The sequence below is a fragment of the Falco naumanni genome, chromosome 4 (genome assembly GCF_017639655.2).
Source record: "Falco naumanni isolate bFalNau1 chromosome 4, bFalNau1.pat, whole genome shotgun sequence".
Classification (NCBI taxonomy): Eukaryota; Metazoa; Chordata; class Aves; order Falconiformes; family Falconidae; genus Falco; species Falco naumanni.
The window spans coordinates 56654104-56669665 of NC_054057.1; the positions used below are offsets into that span (position 1 = coordinate 56654104).

Below are 15562 nucleotides of genomic sequence, written 5' to 3' on the forward strand. Positions count from 1 at the left end.
AGCTGCTAGAGAGATGCCTTCCACCAGCTCCCTACAAAACAAGATCTTACAATAGGCAAAGAATGCATTTCAGTGCCTAAAGACCATGTGATAAGACTTTTTTTTTTTTTTTTTTTTTTTTTTTTAAGAAAGAGCCACATTAACAATGAAATCCTAGCTACACACCTACAAACCTCTGTTAACTTTTAAGAAATGTATTAACATTTTGGTCTTTCATGGTAGCATTACCTCAGGACTGAAATAAACATAATGAGGAACCACTTACCCTCCAAGACACTGGTAATGATGCTGACTGCACTTGCTGCCCTTTGTCTCTGAAGTGCCTCGTTAAAGTACTCTACTGACAGATGAGGAGGCAAATGCATCATGCCGCTCTCATCATTTACAGCTGGCTGCTTAAAGAAGTAAACATGATTAGGGAGATACCACGGGAATAAAATGAAGTAGGATGTGATGATGGGTAACTGCGAAAGTTAATAGGAACAATGACACGCAGCCAAATAAATGTACCTTTTTACAAGATGTAATAGATGCTGAGAATGAGGGTCCTACTCTTCAGCAATAATGTTGCGGTAAATGGATCCTGCAAGCGCATAACGGCAACAGGGCAAGCACAAACCTTGGAAATAAGTGTGCGAGGGGAAATAAGCCTAGGAAATATTCCAGAGACTAATGGAAAAGGGGAGAGGTGAGGGATAAACTGGCAGAAAAGCATCTCTACCCATTTGGGGAACTTACAGGCAAAGGCTCTGCCTGATGCTAAAGGTGCTGCGAAGGAGAAAGAAATGGCAGGTACTGCTCAAAATATCCTCCTTGGACCAGGGTGTAGGATAAAAAGGCTCTCTGGTAATTTCTAATTCCAACACTAGGAGCCTTCAAAACTATGCTAGTAAAACTCATGAAAAGCAGAAAAATAGGGTTTATAACAGGAATGCTGAAGTCTAGCTTTCAGGAACTCATCAGAGTATTAAAAAACACTCTCTAGTGACAACTTATGAACTCCCCACCTCACTATACTTCATTTCACACCACTGTTTGCCACTACACTGAAACTCTTAAGAAGAACCTGCCACTTACAGAGAAACCATGAAGAAGTATGTATTTAAAAAAATATCTTCCTTACCAGATCCCCCTTTCCTGGGTCTTCCATTACAGGTGGTAGCATTACTCCTTCAGAAGACACGGGCTCTAGACTGTGCACCCTGCTGCTCCCTCCTCCCATCACCGCAATCACCCCATTGCAGTCCTCCGTGTTAGCCCACTTGCCGCTCTGCAGGCAGCTGGGGGTAGCGGGGTGCGAGCCGTGGCTCAGTTGACTTTGCATGCTGGAGCGTCTTCCCATCTGCGTGACTGGCAGTGACCGACACTGGGCTTCGTGTTCCCCAGCACTGTGGGTTTCCTCATCACCCAAATCCATTCTGGAATCAACTTCTAAAGCAGGTATTTGGAAATTGAACACGCTCCCATGGCTAGGTCTGCATTTCGCCTGATTTGCGTTGGGACTGTACACCAGGTCACGGAAAGACTAAAATCCCAGGAAAAGGAATAAAGAGAGAATGGTATAATATGGTAGAGAAAATTTTAGGAAGCAATGACTGTTTATGGAGTTTTGTAACATCTCCTATCGAACACCTCAAGTCCAAAACTCTTACTTGATTTAGATTTTTCAGGAAGGTTTACACCTAGATTTTAAAAGGCAGATAATAAAATCCTAGCAGCTGTAGCAGCTGGTTTTGTGCTAAGCTTTATATATATTTTATATATATGTATGTATGATATATATATTTATATTTTAAGTAAGACATTTTTAACAGAGCATCAGGCGTAAATAGTTAAATCTGATAGTAATTCACTTTCTTCTATTTCTCAGTGTCACAGAAAATGTAGTTTAACTGTTAAAACTTTCCTTCCATCCTTTGTTTATAATATTTCCTTTTCAAATTAATTTTTACATATAATTCTTCCTCATCTTAAAAGGTTGTTTATTTTAAAGACTTGAGAGTGATCAGTGTTTGTAATAGGATTTGGTGTGTGCTTTCAAGCAAATTATTTTAGTATTAAAATTGGAAAAGCTGTAAGGATTTCAGATTCAGACAATAGATTACCAACTTTCGTTGACTGTCTGTGGGCTGTGACTTGGGGACTTCTTCTTCTTCATCGTCTTCTATCCCCAAGGACTTATTTCTCTTTTTCCTGTTGCTTCTTTCTTTCATTTCTTTGGTAGACAGAGAAGAGGCTCCAAAGGAGCTAACCGACAGGATATCAATTCCTTTAATAGCCAATGACTGAAATTAAAACAAAGGCATGGACTCTGTTTTTGCTGGTACTTCGAATATAAGCAGAAAGAAAACACTTCTGTGCTCTGTGTTATTTCCTCTTAACAATTTCTGTTTCACAAGACTCATTAAAAATCTTCCAATGTGTGATAACACTAAAAGAAAGAGGAGAGAATTTCCCCAACATATGGAGCACCGAACAATTTTCTATTTGCAGTATGTTACATGATCGCATGTATTGGGCCTGCCAGGGGAAAAATAATCACATTATAACTCCTTTTCCTCCAAACGGCAGATTTGCTTACTATAAAAATACTCAGTTTGAAAATAATGCTGTAGGATATATCTTTTTCCCCAAATAAATGCTCAAACAGTATTAAAATTCTCTTTTTTTCATTGGGCATCCTTGGGAATGTATTTACACTGTGGCTGACTTTCCGTCCTGCACTGAATTTAGGACAATGTTTTCAAAACACAGGAGTATTTTGTTCCAGAAGCTTCTAAGCCATTTAAATTAACAAGAGACTTTTAGCTGAACTACGATATGTTTTGGCTCAGATATTAATGCAGTTGATCACCAGAATTACTGCATATTTCTCTGGTCAGCAGCCTGCAATGATAAAATAGAAGAAAAAATAATAATAATTAAAAAAAACAACTACATTCTCTTTTGGAAGCTGCTAGCTGATGGAATTTTACATTTTCCAGATTTTAAAACACTATTTTTCTTACAGTAACAGAAGCCTTTAATGCTCATTATCCACAACAAAAGTCATTGTTTCACAGGAACAATACACAACCAAACAAGGAATTTGTGCTGTAGCTCTAGGAATCACTGGGAATCAAGTTGCCACTTTCTCCTGTTCCTGTGAGTGACTACTACGATTACTCTACAACTAACTGAAAGGAGGTTGTAGGCAGGTGGGGGTTGGTCTCTTCTCCCAGAAAAGAAGTGACAGGACAAGAGGAAACAGCCTCAGGTTATGGCAGGGGAGGTCTGCATTAGATATTTGGAAAAATGTCTTCACTGAAAGGGTGGTCAAGCATTGGCACAGGCTGCCCAGGGAGGTGATGGAATAACCATCCATGGAGGTGTTTAAAAGCCACATAGATGCAGTGTTTAGCAACATGTTTAGTGATGGACTTGGCAGTCCTGGGTTAATGGTTTGACTTGATCTCAAAGGTCTTCTCCAACCTAAATGCTTCTGTGATTCTATGATTCTCCTATATATAGCTGCACACAAGGAGTGATGGTCTTTCTTATGTGACAGGCGACAGAACACTGAGACTAATGCTTTCAAGAAAATAATTTACATACCTCCTGCTCCTTCTGTAATAATTCCATGGCTTCCCGAAATTTCCTTTCCTTTGCCTCCGTTTCAGCAATGGTGGCCTTGTTCTGGTCTTCATATGCCATTGTTACTACAGCCAAAATCAAGTTGACTAGATAAAATGAGCCCAGAAAGATGACCAGCATGAAGAAGAATATATACACCTTCCCAGAAGCTCTGAGGGTCTGTAAGCAACACACCCCACAGATAAAAATCACCATAAAAAATACCAAACAGGCTTTCAATGTGTCTCTGAAATTCTTTAGAAGCATTCAGATTCCTAGACACAATGCTTTAGGAAGCTTAAAGGGAAATGTACCTTCCTTCACCCTTCTTCCCTGTCTTTCTCCCTCTTCCTATACTATCATCTGTGAATCACTGATCGTATATCCCATGAGGATGACTGATTAGGCATCGTTATATTTTTGAGGTACAATACAGGACCCTTTTCATATTTTTTTTTAAGTCCCTAAACCAGCAGAGTGGCAGGTCTGTTGCACTTCAGCATCCCTTTCCTAGGAGTCATCCTAGGAAATGTGGGATGGGAGAAGGGAGGATGCAGGCTTGCTGAATTGCAGCTATTGCTTTAATTTGAGGTTTCTTGTCCTCTCTACATTTTTTCTGCTTCGGCTATTGCTCTCCCTAGAAGGCCAGTTCTGAACGATGCAGAAAGCTGGTACCTGCTGGTACAGACGCTCCCAGTAGTCCTGGGTCATCAGGCGGAACAAGGAAAGAAAAGCCCAGCCAAACGTATCAAAACTAGTGAAACCGTAATCAGGATTTGGCCCAATTTTCAAGCATGTATAGTTTGGAGGGCAGGTCCTAGAAGTGATAACAAAAAGTGGAGCTCTTTTAACTGTGCAAATTTCAAGGAAAACTTCAGCTTATGTGAGAGTTCTGATTATTATGCAGCTCTGAATTTCATTAGATTCCAAACCAGTTTTCTACTCCAGGTAGTATTTGCTACGGAAAGTGGGATAAAAAAAGCAGCACCCACAACTCAACAGCAAAGGAAGAAGACAGGCTGGAGCAGACCACCTACCCAGGACAAGTCCCTCATCACCAGTCCTCATCCCCTGCCCCAAGCAGCCACATCTCCCTCCTTGCCCAAATCCACCCTCCAAAATCCATCTTTTGTTTTTCCAGTTTAACACGCGTGAGCCTTCACAGAGGAGCATGTTTGTCCTGTGCTGTACCTGAGATCTTTTATGTTTTCAGTTCTCTCCTGTACCTCTGGGGAAGAGAAAGACAGCTCTTCTGGAAAGGCTCAGAGGAATTTAGACGTGAATAAGCCAGCTGCAGGTTCATGCTTCATTCCCTACAAGTATTGAACTATCTGACCATTTACTATATTTTGTTGTGTTCCTGTTTCTGTACTCAAGGAAAGCCTGGAATTTCTGCTTTTGTCTCGTACAACCGAGCAAATTTAAAAGCACTGACGCAGAGAAACTTCAAAAGAAGAAATATTCTTAAGTGCACTTACCCAGCACCAGAACCACATAGCAAAATATCTGAGGTGCCCTCTTTCTTAGCAAAGTATGCTATAAAAAAGGGGGAGGAAAAAATTAAAACAAAGCACTTTCTAGCTTGAATCCTCTATCATTTAATATGAGTAGCAATGAGTAATCAGTGACCTGTAAGTGTACGTGCACACACACAGACAGGTTTCCCATGCTCACAGTAGCTGCACCAGATTGCAAGACACCCTGTCCTCTTCTGTAAACATGCATGTGTGTATGCACATGTTTGAGACTGAAGGCACTCCTTAAAACAGAATTTTTAAAAACATTATCACTTTGGCCATATCTGTATAAAGGAAATGAAGAGCTGGAGGGCACAGGCTCAAGCACAGTCCCTACAGGTTTGGTAATCTCTAACACAAACTTCAGCACAGTTTTGGCCTGTAGCAATTAACCCTCTCCAGGACAGCTTACAAATATCTTTTAGGGTAGCATAGACCAGCTCTGTTTCCAATGAGCAATAAAAAAACCCACCCCGTTTTGAGGAGGGAGATCGAGTATTTGGCTGTGTGGGTATACACCGTGGTGTGGCACTGCTCTGCTGAGCCAAATGGCAGGTCCTAACCCTGCTTAGCTGAGAAATACAGGTTTCTCCACTAGGATGTTGGAGCTGTGCCCTTTTTGACCTCTTCCCCTAATTCTCTTGGCATTAGTTACTTTGATGCCAAAGACGGAAAGTAACAGCTTTAGTGCTAATGCCTAATTAGCCCCATGAAGATTTGGGTTTATTATTCCAAAGGAGGTTTCATGTCTTCCTGGTGCTTCTCAAACCTCAGCTGTGCTCATCAGGTGTGTCAGCACGATTCAGAGCCAACGGGAATCTTTAGTATCAGCTGTATCATGCCACATAAATACACCAGAAAGGAATGAGTCACTATCTGGGCTACTTTCCACCCAAATTTTGTTCAGCTCTGCTACTGCCAGCTGACAAAAAGTCTTTGCAAGAAGGTTCAGTGACTGAGATTTAGAGAGTCATAATAACATACAGTTCTCCATGTTGGAGGTGGGAACTTCCCACAAAATCAGGACCAAAACAGCCCATAAAAAGGTATACCAAAAGATCATTTAATAGGAAAGTGGAATTACAGTGCTATAAGTCCTAAATCCTGTAGGAAACTCATCTGGCTTTCATTAAACCTGTCTGGGCCCTCCTATTCCTTCTACCATCATTGCAAATCACCCTGCACACAAGATGTATGGCATAAGATGTGAACAAGAGAAAGCTTGTGAAGCAACATAGACTTTCAGTTTCTTGAGCCCTGCTTTCTCCAGGCCATTGCCTTTATACAGCTGTAATTTTCTTCATTTAAAAAAAAAAAAAAAAAGAAGTAGATTTTTGTTTCCTGTTTCTTCAGCACAGAAAATCATTATTTTTAGCCAAAGTTTATCACATCCATGGTCTCTTGTGTAGTGTTCTAGTCACTGCCTGGTTTCCCTTGAAGTTTGCTTTCAATTATGATTTTTACAACATTCTGTATACATAAATGACTTTGTTCTTATGTGTGGGGTTTTCTGTAGGTACAAGAGTTTCTTGCAAAACTTTTTTCTTCAAAAATATTTTATACAAGGACTTTCTTCCCCTGTAACATGAAGTCAATGAAGGAATCCTGTCTGCACAAATCTTCCACGCAGAGTGTATATGAACAGCAACCCTGTGTGGCATTTTTATGTATTTCAGCACTTCCCCTTGGAGAATGCTTTTCTCCCTATATAACCGCTGCTGTGTCTGAGCTCGCTGCTGGGGATTGTCTTCAGCGATGAAGCTTGGGGTTTTTTCCTGGCGCAGACATTTGAGTGTATTTTTTCATGTATATTGATGCTTCTCCTTTAGCACAAGGCTTTTCCTTCCTGAATTGCATCTTATAATTGCTGTTTCTCTGACAATGCTTTGGTGCATTTTCAGATCTCTGCTCTATGCTTCCATCATCAGCCTCAGTCAAGACATATACATGAAAGATGTATATTGTATATATCTTATATAAGACATAAAATAAGATACATATGATATGAAGAAGAAAGTAACTTTGACTTCTAAACAAATTCCTTTGTTTCAAGCCAGAGAGCAGTTCACTGGGCAGCAAAGTGAAGATGTTTGGAAGAGTAATTCACTGGGCAGTAAAACGAATATGTAAGGACTCTTCAGCATGTAGTAAAAGGTGAACTTGGGGAATTACAGCAGAGAATGAGCTAATGTGGATTTCAGTTACTGTCATATCATTCTGGGAAACAGAGCTGGATGTTACTGGAAAATTTGGGAGTGCTATTTCCTATAGTGAAGGGAAGGGGTGCATTCCTGGATGTCTGCAAGCTGCTCTGGCAATCTGAAGGCTATTATCAGGTAGCAACTCCTCAAAATATTAATCATCAAAACATCAATATCATTTACAGCAGTGGTTATACATGCAGGCATAGGTGTCTATACTATCACCTAAAAATGAATTAAGGTGAAAAATTACCTGTATCGTTAGAAAATGCTTCATAGGATTCCCATGTTTTGTTAAGGAGATATGGTATTATATTGTGCTCTGTAGAGTTTGTAACACACTTATTTCTTAGATTGCCCTTAAAAAGCTGGAGGCCTATGAGGGCAAAGACACTCAGGCAGAAAACAGTCAGGATCATCACATTGGCAAGTTTCTTAACAGACTGGATAAGTGCCCCTACAATGATCTTGAGTCCTAGGGAGACAATATACAAAGGGAAAACAGGATGAAAAACTGAGATTCATATATTACACTTGATTAGATTAAACAATGTGTAATAATCAAAGTGCCACAAGTACTGGATAATATGTGGCAAATACACTTATGATGCTGAGATTCATATGTCATACTCGATTACAGTTAAACAATCTGTAATAACCGAAGTGCCAACATTGCTGGATAACATGTGGCAAATACACTCGTGATGCATGTATAGTTTGTATGAGAGAGCGATTAATATGAGCAAAATATTATTTTTCCTCATTTGATTGACCCTACAATTTCCAGATGTTCCTTTAATCCCTGTGAATTATTTAAGCGAGGATCAGGAACCAGAGATAGTCTAGATTTTCTTATCCAATAAAAAAGTAATATGCATAATTCAAATGAAATTTTCAACACTGGTAATCTGTGAATAAACTGGAAACAATTACGAATACTATCAAAAAGGTCAGAAAGAGAAGAGGGAGGCAACCCATTGGTTCTTAATTTATATTTCATCATAAGAAAGAATCCACTGACTTTAAGGGAAAAGTGAAAAGGAAACTGTTTTCTCAGAGGTGATTGAAGATAATTAATAGTTAGGTCCATTCAGTCACCAGAGATGTTTACGTTGAACCATAACACATAGACCAGCTATAAGAGCATTTTGTAGAACTGACATTTTAAAGTGTTAACAAAATCTTTATAAGCATAATGAAAATAAATTAAATACAACATTGTTTCTAACACTTGATTTATTCTGGCTCGGCCAATTGAACTGAGACACTCTTTGAGTCCACACAGATTGCTGTGCCTGCAATCAGTGAAAGACACAGAAAAATAAAAAGGAAAAAAAGAAAAGGCAAAAGCCAACATTTTGATCAGAGCAAAGAGTCAGTTGTGAGTAGCAGAAAATATTCAGCAAATAGGATTTCTTACCTGGGACTACTGAAATGGTTTTTAAAGCTCTCAGAACCCTGAAAGTCCGAAGGACTGACATGCTTCCCAACTTACTAAACGCTCCCACGTACCTGTAAAGTCAGGGCATGATACGTCAAGTGGTTGAACAGTGTAAACCGGGCAATTATTTTACAGTGGTCATTTTTAATTGTCTGAGCATATTGTAAGTATTAATGAACTACATATCAAGGATTTGTCTGAAGACTTAAAAAATAGAAACACATTTCTTGATTATTAGAGTTTCCTTATGAGGTAGCTCTTGGCTTGTGCACAGCTGCTTTGGTGTCAGCATCTTAAAATATGCATTTAAAATATAAACAAAGACTCAAAATTATGCATTTCAGGCTGAAATATTGGCTGAACTGGTACGATCTCCCTTCTGTAGCTGCTCTTAACCAGCATAAAAGCTTTCTAATTACTGCAAAATGAAGCTCAAACTGTCATTTTTTTGAGAAAAAGATCCCAAATTTAATCCACTGTCCTGGTGCCTCTACACATCGCTTTATTTCCAGACTCACACTTTCATTCACGGGATCAGTATGCCCATGCTTGACAGCCCAGCTATTCCTTTTCACTGCTTGCAATGCATCCGTTCCCATGCACTCACCGCTGACTACATCTTGCCCTGCACAACTCCATTCCCTTCTGGGAAGACTAAACCACTGTTACACAGTGAGTAACAAAAGAAGGAGTCAATGCCCTAGGTCATTTCAGATGCGGTTAGGACCCACAGGTTGTACTGCAGACAGCTTTTTGCACCACAGCAAGAACTTCAAATACAGAGCGCGAGCGCAGGTAATCCATATTTTATATGTTCCCACTTACGCCATAACGATAACACTGAAATCCAACCAGTTCCAGGGATCTCGAAGGAAAGTGAATTCATTTAGACAGAACCCTCTGGCCAATATTTTTATCAATGATTCAAAAGTGTAAATGCCAGTGAAAGTAAATCTAAGGAAGGGAGAAAAGTGCCAGAGAGGAAAACAGCAGTATTAGCAATTAACAGATGAGACACAGGCAGACTATTTACTGTCTGGGCCAGCAAACCAAGCCAATGCTGCAGAGAAGCACCGGGCAGACTGCTGGTAGTTTCCACGTGTTCCATCAGTACCTGACTCACATGGAGTTTGAGACAGTAGTTGACAGCAGTCTGGACCCAGCTATTAACATGCATGCCAGTGATGTGGGTTTTTGGCCTTCAGCAATTCTTTTTCAAACTCTTTCATGTACATCCCTGTAATTTAAGAAACACAGACCTCCTAGCTACTTGCTAAAACAAAGATCAAAACTAGTATCTTCCTCTGGTTTCAAGTGGCCAAGTGAACGTGTGACGTGTTGTGTATTACTTTGGGCACGCAGCATCCATTTCTGTGCAGGATGTTTAAAACACTTAGAGAAATACAAGAGTACGGGATTTTCAATTTAATATGGCAATTATTCTTATTAATGGAAAATTATCAGTAAAAGCTCTTCTGGACTTACTGAGTGCACTTATCATTTCAACAAGGCAGCGATCTCCCTACAGAATTCAAAAGGCATTCATTTGGTAGTCAGCAAATGCAGTGAGAATTTATATGGATGTAGTGCTTCCCTTTTCGTTTGGAAAGAAGTGTTCTGAAGTTACTGTTGCAATGCACTTCAATGGTAGTCTTGATGCCAATGGCAGACACAACTCTTATCTAACCTTTAATGCTCTCATAGGTAGGGAAGTATCTGAGCATCTTCTGGAGACGTGTATATTAATACCATGTACAAGTCTTGTTCCTGCTTGCATGAGGATTTGCCATTCCCAGCTGTTTCACTGTCATGTAACATGAGATAGCCAGAAACAATTTTAGACCTGTATTTAAAAATAAGTATTTTGGAATCTTTTCCTTTGCATTAGGTGTTAGAATTATCAGAGCTCGTATTCTAACATATTTATGCCAAACTGAAAAAGTAAGAGCTGAAATATTCCTTTTTAAAAAAATAAAACCATGGGATTATCCGGCTTAAGTGTGACTACAAAGGCATGGATTTATTGTGATATAACATTGCAAGTGTTGGCAGCGCTGAAGATAAGAGCTTTACATTCTAACAGCATCCTGCAGGCCAGGAGCTTCTGACAGAATGTTTCATTAGAGCAAAACTCAGCATTTCAGTATTATTAAAAAGAATTTTCAAAGACAGCAACTCTTGATGTGCTTCATCAGCATCAGTAAGAATGGGAAATGTGTCTGGAAAAAGAGCAAATAATTACTGAGTAACTTCAGAAAGTGGGATAGCAAACTGGAGCAGTAGGACAGACAGGAAGGTAGTACAACAGCCAAACTACTTAATCTGCACTTACTGTCTCCTATAACACCACAGTTATTGTAGAGATTGAGTTTAAAGACAAAAATACTCCCCCAAAGCAAATAAAAATGAAGTCCCAATACAAGCAACTTTCCCTCTAAAACTCCCATAAACTATTTTGAGTAAAGGTAGCAAGTCTCAATAATTCAATATAACTACAGAATTAAAAAACATGCATACCCACAGATACTTACTCAATATACTTGTTCCATGTAGGAGACTGAGAAGCCTTAGAGGACTCAGTCACAGCCATGAATGCACAATTAGTTATAATAGTGCACATGATAAACAAAGTGAATAATGTAAGTCACAGGAGTGAAGGCAAAGAATATGACATTGATTCAGAAATGTAACTAAATATTCTATCAGCCATAGACGTAGTAACTGGTTTTGATTTTAAAGCACATGTAAGAACAGCATGCACATGTGTTCGCTGATTTTGAGTCACAGCAGATAACAACACACTACCATTGTTATTCATGCCATCTGGACTTCTGTACGGGCTAGAGATCTGCTGCTCTAAGCATTGCAAACTTGGTAAAAGCATCCTCAACCACTCAAAGAGCTGAAGGAAGGATGCATTTTTAGTTGCACTTTGTAGCATAAAAGTTTAAAAGTTGCCCAAGGTCACACAGGTGAAGCCTGGACTTGACTCTAAATGGGCAGAACTGTGCTCTGCTGAAGGAACGGCGTGAAGTCTGCCAGGATTCTTGCAGGTGTCTCCAAGGTCTCTAGATGCCCATGTTTAGCCAACTCTTGGGGCTGCCCAGCTGCTCTCTGGGACCTGTTGACTATAGGGTGTGAGCAGGAACCTGGGCACCTAACTCATACGTAGACACCTAAGCTTAAGTGCCCGGATCTGGAGCAGAATCTCATGCCTTGGGCCATACCACACGTTCTGGCAATCCATAAGGTAGATGTGCATGGGAAAGACATCTAACCTTTCCATCATCCATCCTCTCCATCACCATAAAAAATCTCCTGGCTTTAGCTCTAGACATGGTCAAACTCTCACAAACCCAGCAGCTGGACCACTAGTGTTGAAATGCCAACACCAGACAACCTGCTGCCCAGGGAAAGCCCCAGATGAGGGGTACCACTCCCAGGGATGCCTGTACCCTGCTACAATGGCAACTTTGGAACCATTGCAGATAACCCAGCACCAGGAGATGGCTGGAATCCTAAAATCCACAGGGGATAGAGCAGACACTACATTGGGCCTGATTCAGCCCTGAGCAACAGCGTTACTGTTCTGGCCTCGTTCCCCAGTGCCAAACTGGAGCAATACACCAGTGATTCCCATCCACTAATATTGAGATATGAGGGGGGATTTACATTGCCTTTCTATTCCAAAGGCACTCCCGGCAACAGCATGCTTGGAAATTTTCACTTTCATATACCGAAGATATATATTTTTTAATCTAGTTCCTTAAAGAAGCAAGTTTGCATAATTTTTCTTTCTACATATTTTCATATGTGTGCCTGCCTACCTCAGCCTTTTTTTCTTTAAACTTGGCCAATGGTTGATTGGCTTTGGCACATGAGCTGAATTTAATTCCTATAGTTTGGGTAAACAGCAGATGAGAAACAGAACAGTGATCTTATTAGTCTTTTCACCAAGAAAGGTTTCAGCATGAGATACTTGTTTGTGAGACATCACTAAACCAACACCAGAGATCATTCTCGAAACACAAACCTGTAGAATATCGGGCTTCAATACAACACAAATCTATTTATTTCTAAAAGTAGCACAAGAGCACCTAGACAATAATAATTTCTAAGGTAATTCATAACTACAAGTAATCTGGAGTGAGGAAAAGGTTAGATTCATTCAATGCTCTAAAATACAAAAGCACAGGATTACTTAGGGTTTTGTAACCAAAAAGAGCTAATGAAGCCAACAAAAGGATATGAATGTACTAAAATTTTAATCGCTGCTCTTCGGATTGGATGGAAAGGACTGAGGATCCATAAGGCACGTGTAGCAGTAAATCTGAAGATTGTTTTCTGTTTGTTTAGCACCATGAAAGTCTTTAAAAATAAGAAAGAAACATGAAGTAAGTTTTTCAGGAAGTCGAACACAGATCATGTTTTTGTACTATATCCTGTTGTATCAGTGATGAGCAAGAGCTTGATTTGAACTTTAGTAATTTCTTTAAACGGGAAGACTTTTTTGCAATACTTTGCTATCCTTTCATCATAACCTGATGAAAGAGTTAATGCCCATTAACTGTCAACCTGCAAAAGAAGTCCTCAGCATGAACTTCTTTTGTAAACCTTAGGACTTGCAAACAGTTGTGCATACAACTAATCTTGCTTATGGCTGCTCTCTTAAAATAAATTGTGCCTCTCATTGAGCCAAGGCATACAGAGGTGGAGCGAAGAATTGCAGCCTTTATCATTATTTGCTGCTGTTGATAGTCATCCTGTAGCTCTAAGACTGTACAATTTAGTTCAAAGTATTAGCCGTTTCTCATGCAATAAGCATAAATTCCAGGGATTTGTTCCCATTTCTCTGTTCTTTATTGAAAATCATATTCTTCAGTACTTTATGACTAGAATATGGAGCTTGACTAAGTAGGTTTTAAGGATTCATCAGCAAATGTTTTAAAATAATTTTAACACTTAGGTGATAATTTATTGCACATCTAAGTGGAGCATAAGCATTGAGATGGAGAGGACCACATCGCTTCAAACTATGGAATTTAAGAAAGTCTACAATTTTACTATCATTTCTTGTAGATCTGACTCAAAACTGCTTTCTCTTCCTTTATCCAGTTTCTTCTGCTTCCATTCTGATTCAAATGTTAATCAAGTTCATTTAATTTAATTCCTATAATTCAAAATTAAGCTTTCTTTAAGAAGATTACAGCATGTCATTCAGCTGTGCCAACTGCAGGCATTATTATAACCTAGAAAAGGATGATAGTTTTTCCAAAGGGATATAAGCAAAATTGTTTGATGGATCATCCACATAAACTCTTCTTAGGAACACAATAAAACAAATTAAAATCCAAGCATCTTGGTTGGTTCTAACCTTACGATCTTTGTAGTATGGGTCAAGATCCTCCAGTGGTTCCCCAATGAGCTCTGAAGGAGGACTCCCATAAAGAGCTGGTAACTTCTGGAAAGCTTTTAGGTCAAGTTGAGGGCGTGGTTTCTCCTCAGGTTTCTGGTCTATAGTAACGCTTCGACTATTCCTCTTGGCAGCGATTCTCTTTTTGATAGCAGCCAAGGATTCTTTAGTGAACTTACGGAAGTTGTTCGTACCAGGTAGTAAGAACTCAGCCATTTTTCATTCTTCTCTTCCTGTCACTAATTCTGTCCAAATAATAGAAATAAGTAGAAAGGAAGCACAGTAGCTCCATAACAGGTAAGTTATGAACATTAAACCCATTGCCCATGCATGGCTAATAACACAAACTCTCTGAACCATCAGCTTCTAAAAAGAAAAAAAAAAAAGATAGGGTCAATACCTTTTCCAGTGAGATGCCTGTTCAGAATTTTTCTAAAATTATGTGTATCTGATAGGTTTTGGGCAGACCTTTATATACTTAAAAGTCTCCTTAGATCACCTCATTTAATATACCTGTTACCTTAAATGCTCTTGAGCTGTTGTTCAGGTAAAAACTAAGGTACTAGTTTAACCCAGTGTTTGGAAATGGGACAGTAAAGCCCATCAAACCAGAACAATATCAAATGTGTGGAAGCTGTGTCTGCAACAGAAGGACCAAGTATTAAATTAACTAATGAAGATGTAGCTGCTCAGACGGTTAACCCATCCTGGTGGTGTCAGCACAGGAACAAGCAGCATCCAGGCGTCAGGAGGTTTGTGACCCACAGAGTCTGTACTGACCGACATGTTGGACAGAAATGCTTGATCTGACAACTGTCAAGCACAAAGTTTATGTTTTATGCCCAATTTTCCGAAGAACAAAAGTGACATACTAGCAAAATACTTTGCATTATTTAATAGAGAATTTTGGTCAGGTCTTGGATACGATCCATTCAACTAAATGCTACCTGAGTCCATACTTTGGCAGTGCAGTGAATTCATCCTTCTTTCAATCTTCTACTTTAGCACTGTGAAAGGCTTCAAAGCAAGCCCATGAAATGCATGTATGTTGACAGTGAAAAAAATGAGAAGGATACACAGAGTAAGATGATCCAGACCTGCACCCTTGTGCTAAACTCACTCAAAAGCTCTATAAGGAGATTTCTCTAAAATATTGTCTTTGGTTATGACCTCTAGGAAGACACTGATCATTCATCACAGATTCACAGAGCTACTGAGCCAGTGCAGTCCCACCTGCAAACTGTGAAATGATCCCATCTGTTCGAGGACTTTACCCAGGATGGATCACTGCTGGGTCTGCATGGAAGAAGATCACATTAGAGGCACTCATCTAGGTCTTTCCACCCAGAAACTTTCATCACCACTTCAGTGTGTCCTT

At 39.6% G+C, this 15562-nt stretch overlaps 1 protein-coding gene across 5 annotated transcripts in view; it reads right to left on the bottom strand.

Annotated features, from left to right (window-relative positions):
* LOC121087643 (sodium channel protein type 5 subunit alpha-like) overlaps positions 1-15562 on the bottom strand; it is a 46868-nt gene that overhangs the window by 24067 nt on the left and 7239 nt on the right. For 3 of the 5 annotated variants that reach the window (XM_040592914.1, XM_040592915.1, XM_040592918.1), the window contains 12 exons: positions 14146-14429; positions 13021-13139; positions 11303-11410; positions 9597-9725; positions 8751-8842; positions 7584-7805; positions 5091-5148; positions 4288-4429; positions 3595-3792; positions 2106-2285; positions 1124-1525; positions 266-395 (listed from right to left, as the gene is read on the bottom strand). In XM_040592914.1, the coding sequence (XP_040448848.1) occupies positions 266-395; positions 1124-1525; positions 2106-2285; positions 3595-3792; positions 4288-4429; positions 5091-5148; positions 7584-7805; positions 8751-8842; positions 9597-9725; positions 11303-11410; positions 13021-13139; positions 14146-14400 (2035 nt within the window). In that variant the 5' untranslated portion in view covers positions 14401-14429. Of the gene's footprint in view, positions 1-265; positions 396-1123; positions 1526-2105; positions 2286-3594; positions 3793-4287; positions 4430-5090; positions 5149-7583; positions 7806-8750; positions 8843-9596; positions 9726-11302; positions 11411-13020; positions 13140-14145; positions 14430-15417; positions 15478-15562 lie in introns of those variants that run through there. The other 2 variants (XM_040592916.1, XM_040592917.1) reach the window with 2 other exon arrangements.